We start from the raw sequence: 13784 nt of genomic DNA, 5'->3' as shown, positions 1-13784 counted from the left end.
CATATCAGATTTTGGCAAAAATTCCAATATCGTGCATCCCTACAGCAAGGTGCAATTTATTCCCCATGACTGTAGATGGCAAAAACAATCTAGAAATAAGTAAAAATTGCATAGATTAAGTGTATTTACCCTTAAATTGAGCACGTAAATAAGATGATTTGCCAATGGAATAAGTATTTTCACTCTTAAATTAAGATAATTACATAAAATGCACTTGAAATAAGACAATGTCATTATTTTTTTCCTATTTTAACCGTAAGTTGTCCTCTTCCATTGGCAAAGTGTCTCCTTTACCTTCTGGATTAAAAAATGCACTTATTTTAAGAAAAATAATGACTTACTTACATTTACATTTTTTGTAGTGTATTTTCTATAACTAAACTGATAATTGCCCTTAGCTGTGTATAGAAATGATTAGGTATTAATAGCAATAATTACCGGCGGTCTCTTGAGGATTCAGATCACAAGATGTTGCTCTTCAAACAGTTCACTGCGTTCCAGCATTTCTAATGTGACTGTGCAAACGTAGCGCTGCTGGTGCCGTATGATATGAAATAATGAGGATGTACTAATTAATTTGCATAATTGTTGTTTAATTGCAGGAGCTGAGGGCGATAAGGCTGCAGCAGCCCCTGCTGGTGAGTGTCTAATGGCAGCAGGTTTAGAAAAGTCTAATTTCTTTACTTTATGGTCAGACTAACCTCTGCAGACACATTCTGATGCATTTTCTTACTTTTCTCACTTTCAGTCAAAAAGGGTAAGAGAAACCTACCAGACGACCCATCCTGTCCTGTAATCATCATCACCATCATCATCATCACCAAATGTAGTGTTTCTTTCCAATCATACAGAGCAGCCAGATGAGGAGGAGGGTAAGGCTGACAGATGAAACAAACACAGAAGCTCACAGCTTCTGTGGGTGATGGGACTGTGTGTGGAGGTGCATGATTCCCAGTGCGTCTCTGCTGGATGCATCAGACACACAGAGCAGATGTCGTTTGCTGTCTCTGTGACATTTTTTTTTTTTTTTTTTTAGCATGAGGGCTCATTCCTAGCATCATAATTCAACCTGGTAAAATCCAACAGTGTTTATTTATGACCAAAGCCTCTAACTATTTGACTTTTATCAGCACATCTATATGTCATGCGATGCTAATTATTTTCCGACATCTGTCCTTTAGTTTTTATTATAAAAGCTTCTAAAGAGCAAAGTTGTATATCATTTGGGTGTCAAAAACATCTGAGGACTGCAGATGATACAAAATGATGAGGTGGGAAATACAAGGGGAAATAAACTAACTTGATCTTATTTTTAGATCCTCATCAAAAATATCACATTAATCCATTTTGCTCTACTTATCTGCATTTGCTAGACCTCCACGACCTTCAAACTAGCTGAGGATTTATTTCCCAGATATCCTGGAATTCAGTGCTGTGAAAAAGGATTTCCTTCCTCACTCATTTTTTTTTGTTTTTACCCTTTAAAAATATCCTATTATCTATCAGCAAAACAAAACTATGTAAAACAATCAGATTCCGTGTGAAGATTAAAATGTACTCATTTTTTAAATAATGAATTTATTATAAATAACTTTTTAAAGTAAAGTTCCACTACTTGAGCTGCAGAATCACCTTTATGCAACATTGAATAACCCAGTAATACTTTAATTTGAGATATACTGAAAGACTTTCAGGTCAACATACACATACAGCACGCTGTGCATATCAACTCTCCCGTTGGGGTGTTCTTCTCAAAAACCCGGCAATGTGACTGATAAAACAGATGGATAGACAAATACGCAGGCAGGCAGACAGACAGATAGATAGAAAGTTAGGTAGAGTCATGTTTTGCTAGTCCAAGTCAAGTCTCAAGTCTATGATCTTAAGTTCAAGTTTAATACAACAGCAGTGAAATGCAATTTTTTTGTAATTATTATGGTCTGCTATGGCACTTTTGGTGTAAAACATAGAAAACTGTATTATAATATTTAAGGAATGATCATTATCTTAAACTGGTAAATGAAAAATGCAGGTGAAAAAGCTCAGACACAATTTTCCCAAATAAATTTAGCAAATTTTTAAAATTTCTTTTTACAGTATTTAAGTGACATTTCTTTTTACCACATTGTTTTCTTTTAGAAATGAGGGTTTTCATTTACCACAGTCTAAATCCTGCCCTTCTGGTGAAATAGAAACAGGTGTGCTCACTGTGGCCTCCATGTCTGTGATGTTTACATGTGCACACGTATGTGTCACTTAGCATAACATCAGCGCTACTTGTCTGTCTGATCGCCCCATGCTGTTTTTTCCTTTTTTTCGTCTTCTGTGCCTCAATGCAAAAAAAAAAAAAAAGCATTGAGGCACTCAGACAGACAAGTAAAACAAAAAAAAAAAGTAAAAATAACATATTGTTTACAAGTCTGAAACCACAAGTAAGACAACTCTGAACTCTGTTCTCTGAAGTATAGGTCAATTTTGAAGTAAATAGGTGAGTTAAGGTGTTCGCTCCCAAATGTGAGTCACCATTCCTGCACTTACCTGAACAGATATTTTGGTTCTCTAATCTAGAATTTAATCTAGAGAAGAGAATGTGGCATCAACTCACAAATAACTCTTTGATTTCTCAGTCTGCTGGTCCAAATTGGTCTGCTATAAGATAAAAGAGGGGAGTGAGAAAATTCTACTGCCATAGCCACATAAGGAGCAACAATAATATAGCACTCCACAGGTTAAGTTTATGCACTTAATCAAAAAAGCAAAAAAAAAAAAACAGAGTGGATTTTGGGTTGAGCTATACTTTAAATAGTTGTGGTAGTGAGCTCAGAAAATGTTAAAAGGAACACAATTTGTGTTATTTAATAAAAAAAAAAGTTATAAGTTATATATATAAATTCAGAACTCAAAAAATACACATTCTCCAAACTGTTCCAGGACCTCGCTTTAAGGACATTCAATTCAATTCAGTTCAATACAGTTTATTTCTAAAGCGCCAATTCACAACACATATCATCTCAGGGCACTTTACACTTCACCAGATCATACAGTCAAATTGATTCAAAGTTTTCTATAAAAGGAAAACCAGTTGACTGCATCGACTCATTGATTCGAATGTAATCCCTCCCACTAAGCATGTTTGCAGCGACAGTGGAGAGGAAAAACTCCCTTTTAACAGGAAGAAACCTCCAGTAGAACCAGATGCAGTGTGAGCGGCCATCTGCCAAGGCCGACTGGGGTTCAAGGAGACAGAAGCAGAGATACAAAAAGCAGCTGTAAAAGGCGGCCCCGCCCAGGAAACACACAGCCATCAGACGAGCTGTGAGCCAGCTCCCATGTCAGAGGATGCAGAGAGCACATCCAGCCAGTCAAAGTCAGAGAAACAGGACTACACTGGAAAAACAGGCCAAGTTCCAACATCTATAAACAAGGGTGTTGATGGCAGCAGCACAGCTGATATTTCTCTCCAGGATGGAGTCAAAGCCAAACAGGAACAGACCAGATGAAGCTACTATGAGAAAAAGCAGAGAGAGCATAAGGTTAGAGATTGAACTAAGATTCTGCAGAGTGGGAGAATAGAGATAGAATGAAGCAGAATGATAAAATGGGGGTCCCTATGTCCTCCAGAAGTCTAAGCCTATAGCAGCATAACTATAGAGATAGCTAAGGATAACCTGAGCGACTCTAACTATAAGCTTTATCAAAAAGGAAATTTTTAAGCCTACCCTTAAAAGTAGACAGGGTGTCTGCCTCATGGACTAAAACTGGTAGTTGGTTCCACAGGAGAGGAGCCTGATAACTAAAAAATCTGCCTCCCATTCTATTCATCAGTTTAAAATCCAGCGTTTCAGCCAGAAATGCTTCAGAGTGGCGCTTCTGTGCAACAGGATGACTAGAATGAGGTGTTAAACCCTTTTGAATAAATGAACTCATATTACAGGTTGGATCTCTGAAAATATTTCAATGGGAGAATATTTTACAGTGATTACATTTTTATCCTCAGGGGTAATTTAAACCTGTATCATAGCTCTTCTTTGTCAAATGCCTGGAAACGCTTGAATAGCTCAAATATTCCCACAAGCTTTGATGTTAAACATGTTTGCTTGTGCTTTGCAGAGTGAGCCAGATTCCCTCATCCTGTGATCAGTCGTCACTGAAATACTGTTTTTTCCAACATACTGCAGATCATGAGGTGATAGCCTTTGTAAAAAAAAAAAGGAGGAAGATTATAAATGATCATTCCTTACAATAGATAACCCAAGCTGCCTGAATAAAGAAATATTGATGTTTCCAATTAAAGTCACGGCTGTGGATGAGCTAAAAGTCCTAAGTTATCGAATGTGGGTAGATCGCCTCACAGCAGTTTTTATTAAACATAAAAAATATGTTTAATGTTTTTACATTATATCAAATTGATTCATAATGGCCTTTTTTTTCATTCAGGCAAATGTTTAAAGAGCATTTCTCGTCATGAGTAATAAATAAGTCCCAGGGGGAGCTTTTGCTGAATGTGCGGATTATGAGTGTTGAATTTCTTCTCATATTTAGCTCCTTTTAATGTTAGCTCACAGCACAAAGCAAAAGGAAGAAAGATGTTTCAGTGTCTCTGCAGCGAGTTATCATGATAAACTTTCTGCAGCTCTGTCAGGGTGATTAAACGGGTTTGCACGTGTGCAGTGATGAAGTGGAGCAGCCATTTAAAATAACACTACAGCTCATTTATACTGAGTCTCTCTCTTTGGGGGGCAGAAACTCAGTGAGTTACATTTATGTCCCGTAAGACTCTTTTGTAAGCGATGATCATGAGCTGCAAACAAGACATTAGACCTGAACAAGCATGTCTGGTAGACCTTTCCTGCACTGCCTACTGTAGGAGCTTCTTCTTGATAGAATAAAACCTTTTCCACCTATTTTCTCATTCTGTCTCCTTGCTTCTCGCTTGTACCAGAGTATGATGTGCTTGCTTGCACAGCATAGATCAAAAAAATTGACTCCAGCGTTTGTGATGTAATGTTGGTGTTGGCTGCACATTATATGAGCTCTCTGGTCGCTCCTTCACGGAGGTTCAGCTGCTGCTGGCAGAGTCTCAGGGTTTCGATGGATGGATGCTCCAATCAACTAGAGAATATGTGACTGTTAGGACAGATTTCTGGCAGTTGAAAGGGCTTTTCTACATTTGTAACTCACTCTTTCTTTATATAGTTTTGCGAGTATATAACATTGATTTACAGTTACAAGAAGTTATTAAAAAGTTTTTGTGCAATATTCATCTATGTGGCAAGGAGGTTAAAACAACAGTTTGTAATAATAACATGGATTTAATGAGTGAAATGTAATAAATTATACATTAAAAGTTGTTTATTATAATTTATGAACTGAGAATCTCAACCTTTATGTTTAGATTGCCTCAAAAATTGCTATTACAATTATATAAGTGCAGGTCTAACATCTATGGAGACAGGCATCTTTGCGTTACGGCAACTCAGAGCTGACAAACTATTGACTCTGGAAATTGCCATTACGCTCTAATGTGACTGCAGCAAGTTAGGCCTATATAACATGTATATCTGATAAAGACGAATAACATAGTATTCATAAAATTATCTATGTAAAAAAAATCATAGCTTGACAAGATGCTATTTTGCCCCATGACGACCTCCGCCTCGTTGGATGGGGAGAAGCAGTGGGGGGAGTGGTTCATTCATTCAGTCTGCAATCAGACCATTAGATGTCGCTGAAAAGTTGCACACTGTAGCTTAAAAAAATTAAAAATATATATTTATCAACTGATTTTCTGACCAAAATTGATAATTTTACTGCTACAAAAAAGAAAAAAGAAAAAAATCATATTGTCACTTCTCTCAGAAAATGAAAATGGAATATTTTTTAGATTCAATATATACAGTTTTTTTGTATTTTGAGACATTATTTGGTATAATTTTAAGACTAAGGCTTATAGACGATACAAAAAAAACACATATATCACAGAACACATCCAATAAAATGATTATTAAGTTTCAGACTCCAGAAAACTGTTTATTTCTATGCAGTCAGCAGTTAGTCTTTGTTCATTTTGCATAATTTATTGCACCAATATGGCGTAATGTGGCATAAAGGGCATCTATTAATCTATGGTTCCGCTGAGGGCTGCTCAGTGGCGCAGTGGGTAGTACTGCCGGCCCAGGGTCTTTCTGCATGGAGTTTGCATGTTCTCCCTGAGCATGTGTGGGTTCTCTCCAGGTACTCCGGCTTCCTCCCACAGTCCAAAAAACATGTCTGTTAGGTTAATTGGCTTCTCTAAATTCTCCTTAGGTGTGAGCGTGTGCATGAATGGTTGTTTGTCCTGTGTGTCTCTGTGTTGCCCTACGATGGACTGGCGACCTTTCCAGGGTCTACCCCGCCCATTGACTGCTGGAGATAGGCACCAGCACCCCTCGTGACCCCACTCAGGACTAATGTGTCAGATAATGAATGGATGGATGGATGGTTTCGCTGAAGTGTAGTAGAGGCCCAGGTATCTTTGATAAGAAAATTATCTTTATTGTTAGTTCTGGGGTCTCATCTTGCCCTTTATATTATTATTGACATCTGTGTCCCTAGTTGATCCTGGTATCCACTTTTGGATGTGGGCGTGGCTTCACACTGGTGGGCAATCATCAATAAATGGCAGTAGCTCGTTCACAAAAATTATCACATGCAGGCCAAACAAAATTTCATGTCTCTGTGTCGTTATCTTGCCTCTGTCTTAAACCGGCTGATCAGCTCTTGTGGCGATGGCTGCGGCAACAATATTCAATAAACCCTCAATGAGGTTCAAATCCTGTCCTTTTGCTAGTGAATCAAACACAGTATCCCAATGGTCATTGGACAATCCATAAGTACATTTGCAGTGTGAGAACATGCAAAATTCTGACTGCTTTAAGATTTTCAGAAAGAGACCGGCACTGAGTGTGGCCTGATGATATCGACCCCCCCAAGTTATCAGTGAATGTGAAAGCTTCTCATTAGACCTCCAGTGGATTCATTTCCTCCCCACTTTCTGTAAAGACCTTGATTTCCAAATAAAATAAAAACTTTATTTTTATCTTAGAGGACTTTAGACCAAATTAGCTACAGTGCAGTTCTTTCACCTCATAGCCCAGGTAGGATGATGGCCAGATATTGCGATCTGAAATATTGCCCATAAGTTCCTATTAGAATTTATGTTTCCAGTGACCCTTGTGTTTACATAGCCGTGCCCCATTGCTGCTTTGGTCCTTAACAAACCCAACTCCAGCTGACTCCATCCTCATTCCAGTCCCTGTGAAACTCCTTCAAAATCTTGAATAGATTTTACAAGAAAATCTTCTCAAACCTGCTGTTATTCTGTTTGCTGTTACATACATTTTTCCTTTCACTTAACTTTTTATGAATACATTTAAATACAATGCTCTATTAACATCCAGCATCATCAGGAATGACATTTTGAGTCATACACTCCTTGGTCTCTGGTGCCAATGACACTTTGAGTTTAAAATATTGCAGGTTGTCACAAAAGTGACAAACCTATCTGAGTTTGAATTTCTGAGTGATATAAAATACTGAACCTTTTCCACCATATTCAAATTTTTTCTAGCTGTGTCTGTGAACAGTGGCTACATTTATCTAACTGCACTCACAAATTCATGCACTGATACACAGATTTGTAGGTAAATTGAGGTTTAGTGCTCTGCCCAAGGGCAGGCAGACATAGGGTGGAGCTGGAATTGAAATGAAATGATAACAATAATGGCCTTTTTCATGAAAAGATTGTGTTTCTTCGGCACATAGAAAACAAGAGCAGAGTTCGATCATCCATCAATTTATAAGGTGCTCACAAAGGGAGATTTTCACCTCAAATCTCTGAGGGGAAATAGCGCGTCTGTGTGCTGCATTATAGTCATTTAGATGGAAAACAGTCGAGGTAAAAAGAAAGAACATCCATCCATCGTCGGGTGTAAGGTATCACAATATGATAAACATGATCCTGCCTTTATCGGCTTTTTTGAACGTTTAAATGTGAGATTTATCTGGAAGTAAAAACAAAATGAAATAAGTGTGTAACAGTAAGCACCAACCCAGCTTTTTTTTTATGTGTTTAAGAAGGAAAGAATCAGATGAAAGTTTTTGATGTTATACATGATCATCAATACCCACTGCTCTAAAACCAGGGGTTCATGCAGTTTCTACCTGCCGTGCATACTGGTGTGTTAGCCCAATTCCTGAGTGGAAAGACATTGGCAGTTGCTTATAGACAACTGTTTTTATCTATTAATCTAGAAAGCGATGTGATGTAATTTCTAAACAATTAGATTTTCCTCAGATAGAATTTTTGTGCAGGGGTTAAGTGCAGGACCCATACAGTATACAGAGGCTTTGGTCCTCAATACAGCTGTTGAATGGACTATTTAATGGTGCATTCACACCAAACACGATGCAATACATTTTTCAACTCCGCACTGTTCTCTTGACATTTTCTGTGTCCAATGGGAAGAACTTCTTACCACATTATCAAATAGACAGTGCTTCTATCTGCTTGGGAACTATGACTGGATCATAGTTTTTTCTCGCTGTACATCCATCTGATCACAAACAAAAAGTATTATTCTGCTTTCTAGGACAGGTGGAGTTAAGGTAAGGAGGCACGTTTGAGCTCAGACAGGCGCAGCAGAAGGGGGGTGACCAGGACCAGCTCTGGAAGAGGAGCAAAGAGCATTCCTTACCTTATCCTACATTGACATCGACTTTTCTATCTTCCATTTTGATTCAAACAAGCTTTGTTTCTGCTGTGCTCCTTCAAACTATAGCTCAGAAAGACATCCAGGCTGTGTCCGAACGTCTGCCCTAACCCCTAAATCTCTCAATAGAGCGTGGAATATATAGTGGATTTTATAGTGAACTCAGTTAACTGACTGTTTGGACAGATGATCACTACTTTCTGCTCCCAGTTGGTCATGTAACTACACCTCCCTGCACTTTATGTGTCGCCGCTACAACAAATCCCATGATGCTTTGCAATAAAAGCTCTCAACAAAGCAATCTGGGATATATCTACTCGTCTAGTGACCATCCATGATCACTACCTTTCAAGGTGCCTTGTGAGAAATTTCGAGTCCACTACTTTTTCATCCACTAGACATTCTGACACTCATCTAAAATGGCGTAGCAATTGTATTGTGCCCTATATAGTGATTAGGGCGGACATTCGGAAACAGCTCCAGTCTCTGATTGGATTGAATCGACAGAAAACTTTAGATTTCTGAACTCTGGTGAAATACAGTCCTTTTTGACCACAGATTTGAATTGACTCTTTCTGCTCTAATCATGCTGTTAGCATGACTAGACCTTCGCATCGCTTAGCTGACTACAGTGGACCTCTATGTAGGTATTCAATGCAAATCTCTTGCTCCGTTTGTGTTATAGGTGTTCACACCTTTAGGAAAATAATCTTAAGGATATAATCTTCTTTCACTGTGTAGATGAAGCAAACTCCATGCAGTTAAAGTTTTACCTGTTATTCAAACCTTGGATTCGCTGGCTGTGAACTCCCCAGTGCTGCCTTTGATTCATGCATTTTACATTAAAACAACATTGTTGGAGCTATTTATTCCTTATTTCTTTATCCATTTGAATTTTGTTCATTTATTCCTAAATTTATATATATTTTTGTATTATTTACAGAGTTTATTTGCAGGTTAGAATTCTTTATTCTATTAATCTTTGTTTTACAATTTTTCTTATTTATTTATTATTATTTTTTTTTTTTTTGTTCCAAGGTAAGACAGGAAGTAATGTCGATCAGTCGACTTTCTATAAGTGTAAGGGACTGGGAAAGGACCAGCAGGCATTTTGGGTTTGGGGCCTATGGTTTTTAGAGCAAGAGAGGTAGCAGAAAGGACAAAGGAAAGTTTGAACTCTGTAATTGCTGCCTGAAATAGGAAAATAAACCATCTGGTATAATCATCAAGTTTGGACATTGAACCTTCTTTTGCCTGCGTACAGAAACTTGACCCCAATGCCTTAGTAGTGGCTTAATGGAACTTTTATTTGGTGTTTGGTTTGGCAAACTATCACCACTACAAATATAACTAACCACAATTAATACCACCCTTATTTCTGGTACATAGAACCTTATTATTTTGAGCTGCATGATGTAAAAACATCCTTGTACAGATACATTAGTCTGTGTTGTTTAGCTGTAACTGCAGTGTCTTTTCTTATTGAAAAAGCTGCATAATTTCTAATCATCAGCATATTCCAGAGAGTTAAAAGACTGAAAACCTTCATGCGACACTAACAACATGTCTTCATACAGGCTGCAGTTTGTGTGTAATGCTTACAGTACATTAACTCTGCTTCACGTCTCATTGACTTCTGTTTATTTGCTAAAACTCTCCTTATTACTAATATCTGATGCCCAGCCTTCTGTAGGTAAATGCTCTCTTTTTCTCATTAGTGTGTCTGAGCTTACAACCAGAAGCCTGGTTGTGTCAACAACCGTAATAATTAAAAGATATCTAGAATTCTAATAATTACTGCAAAGCTTTTTGACATAGATAAAGAAGCCTAAAACAAAAGTCCAATAACAGTCTAATAAATGCGTCTTGAAAATGGCTTTATTTATTATTAATGCATCTGATTAGTAGACAGATGAAAGAAGTCGACTGTAAAATGAGTAAATGAGACTCAAGTAAAGTTAAGAGGCTGAAGAGAGTTTTAAAACAGACCAACTTTAAGGTTGTTTTAATGATTAGACTGCTTCCACTGTAGCATCCAAGCAGATGATTAAATCCTCCACAAATAAAGGCCTGCCGTATAAAGTATTATGTGTTGTGCCTGTAATTCTGATAGATTTATGCTGTCTATGTGTGAGATGAGCTCCATTGTACTTCAGCTGGAGAATATTACAGTCCAATATGTACATAATTAACACAGTTATGGTTCTGTTGTGAATGCCTTTTCATGCTGTATGAAATGTATTAATTGCCGCTACAATAAATTAGTAATAACTGTGAAATTAACAGTATTATTCAACTGCTGTATCTTTGGTGTCTTTGATAGCTTTAAAAAATCAGTAAATTGGCAGGGGTTTTAATTAAAAGCTTTGTCTAGTCAGCTAAAAATGTGCGCAGCATTTATCTTTTGGACACTAAAATGTTGTCATTAATTCAATAATTTTCATCAAGGAAAGACAAGTGGGACAAGAGACTGAAAAATGCAGTTTATTGAGGATTTTATATATTGGCACTCAGACCCATGCATGCAGGAGGCAAATGCTAGTTGTATTTCTCTGCATTTTAGGTTCTGAAATTGCAAAGGATCATGTTTACATAGTCAGGTTTTTTCAGACACATGGTATCTTCATTTTAATAATAACCAAACTATGGAATGTAATCAAATTCAGTTTATTTTAATATCACCAATTCACAACAGTTGTAGTATCAAGGAACTTGAATCACAAACTTAACAAACCCACTTGATTGTATTGATTCATTGACTTTGCAGGATTCACTCCTCCTGGAGGAACATTCAGTGACTTTAGACATTTGATTGTGTCCTTGACTCTGGACGATCCCTCACACCTATCAAGCATACACTGACAGTGGAGAGGAGAAAATACCTTCTAACAGAAATAATCCTTCGGCAAAACCACAGACATACAGAAAGGAACATAGAAGCACTGATCCATAAATGCTTTATATGTTAGAAAAGGGATCAGTGGCTGTGTCAAGGAAAGAAACAATTAAGCTGAATAACCCTGAGCCAATTTTTATTTACTGTAAAAAAATAAAATAAAAAATAATGAAAAAAAAGGACATTCAAATAGTCCCAGAAAAATTTGAGCGCATAGCTATGTCTAGGAGAAAAACAGGACCAAGCAATAAAAACAGACCCAACTTTCTGATCTATGTTGGAAGTTGTTGATGCCAGCAGCCCAGCTGATGCTTCCGTCAAGGATGATGTTACAGCTGAACAGAAAACCCAGGCCGAAAAGCTATTATTATGAGAAAAAGTAGAGAGAACATACAATTAGAAGTTAAATCCACAAGTAATTTGGAACTGGAGAGTAACAGAATAATGAAACAGAATAATGAAAAGTGGTCCGTATGTCCTCCGGCAGACTAAGCCTATAGCAGCATAACTTAAAGAAAATTTAGAAGAATTACTGTTAAATTAACAGTTTGTTATTGCAGTTTTTGTGAAATCTGATATGAAGGGCAAAAATGTTGGAGTTTAACTCAGGGTTGGTCCATTTTTAAGTTTTTTGTTTTTTCATTTGAACAATGATAACCAGATCTTTTACTTATGAAGAAATGCACCATTAAAACAAAGCTGTAAGAATAGCCAGATGCCTCAAAACAAACGCCTGTTTTACATTTTTTTTTTTTTTTACAAGCACTGAAATTAAAACTCATAATTATCTTTAAAAAAGAGGCTACCAGCATCTTTCTGTTATTTGTCTATCCCTGCCTATTCATGCAGAGTGGCATCTTGGGCAAGAGGGGGGGAAATACCCTAAACAAGTTCAGCAGTCTATCACCGGGTAACACAGACTCACAAAGGACAAACAACCATGCAGAGACAAACAAAAATGATTAGACAGACCAATACATCCATGCTGATGTTTTTTGACTGTGAGAGGAAGCAAAAGTAGTAAAAGAGTAAAAAGGGAGAGCATTTTAATATCTACAGAGAAGGGTTCAAGTCCTAGTTTTGGTCAAACTTTGGCAATTAAGTCTTTGAAAAACATGCCAGTTAGGTTTATCATGCTTATCTATCAATCTGTCATTTACAATCCAGAGTTTCATACATTACTCTTATGCGCTTTTACGGTGTTAATGATAGCATGCCCAAATACCATAATGATACCTTTAAGGCTAGAAAAACTAAATAAATTAAACGCTTCAAGTATGATTGAATTTGCATTCAATCAATTTGCAAATAAATAAATAGAAAATAGTATGAATCTATCTGAGCTCTTCCACTTTTTTTTAACACTTTAATTATTATCCATCTTGTTTGGGGTTGCAATGTTGTGTTCTGCAACCACAACCTGTGATTAGTTTACCGCAATTACTTTCTGGAACATAGTGAAAAACTGTTAATCTGTGTACATGAACTTTTTTCAGTTTTTCAGTAATTAAAGCCTACATATCTGCACACAGCTGCCTCGTTTCATTAGACCTGACATCTGATCATGATAATAAATCTCAGAGGGTTATCAATTGAATTTGGCCCTCACTGCTCTTACTCATTAAAAACATACAGTATTGATTGAAATCTCTCTTTACAATCTCAGTTTCTATAAATCATTAAAGCAGAATTCCACTTTTTTTTTTTTTTTTAACTGAATAACGTTACTTAATTTGGCTGCCTTGATTGACGTATTTCATAGTAATCTCTGATGGGGATTGAATGAAAATAAAACAGCTTCTTCCTAAACCACTCGGTTTACACTATAAACACTTCTTGGTTTAGAGCAGATTAAGAACTGCTACTTTCCTACAGGCTCCTTTTCTTGAATAGATAGCTAATCTCTTAATCAGATTTTTTTTCCTGTTGTGAAAAGGGGAAAAGGGGAGAATACCCGGATTTCTGAAAAGGCCTCCATAAGAAACAAAGACACCTATATAACATGTCAGTCAATCTTATATGAAAAGAACTCCTCAAAGCAAACCAAACTAATATGTATTTGCAAGCCTAAAGAGAACTTTAAAACAGATATAAAAACAGCCTATATAAAATAAAGGCATTGAATGCTTCCTTTGCAT

The 13784-nt window shown here is 36.9% G+C and overlaps 1 protein-coding gene across 3 annotated transcripts in view; it reads left to right on the top strand.

Annotated features, from left to right (window-relative positions):
• LOC107096735 (myosin-binding protein C, fast-type-like) overlaps positions 1 to 13784 on the top strand; it is a 106904-nt gene that overhangs the window by 31372 nt on the left and 61748 nt on the right. For 2 of the 3 annotated variants that reach the window (XM_015393525.1, XM_015393516.1), the window contains exons 2-4: positions 603 to 638; positions 749 to 757; positions 852 to 872. In XM_015393525.1, the coding sequence (XP_015249011.1) occupies positions 603 to 638; positions 749 to 757; positions 852 to 872 (66 nt within the window). The remainder of the gene's footprint in view (positions 1 to 602; positions 639 to 748; positions 758 to 851; positions 873 to 13784) is intronic. The other variant, XM_015393535.1, reaches the window with a different exon arrangement.

Source organism: Cyprinodon variegatus, unplaced genomic scaffold (assembly GCF_000732505.1).
Source record: "Cyprinodon variegatus isolate N-32 unplaced genomic scaffold, C_variegatus-1.0 Scaffold24, whole genome shotgun sequence".
Classification (NCBI taxonomy): Eukaryota; Metazoa; Chordata; class Actinopteri; order Cyprinodontiformes; family Cyprinodontidae; genus Cyprinodon; species Cyprinodon variegatus.
This window is presented reverse-complemented; position numbering and strand designations above follow the sequence as displayed.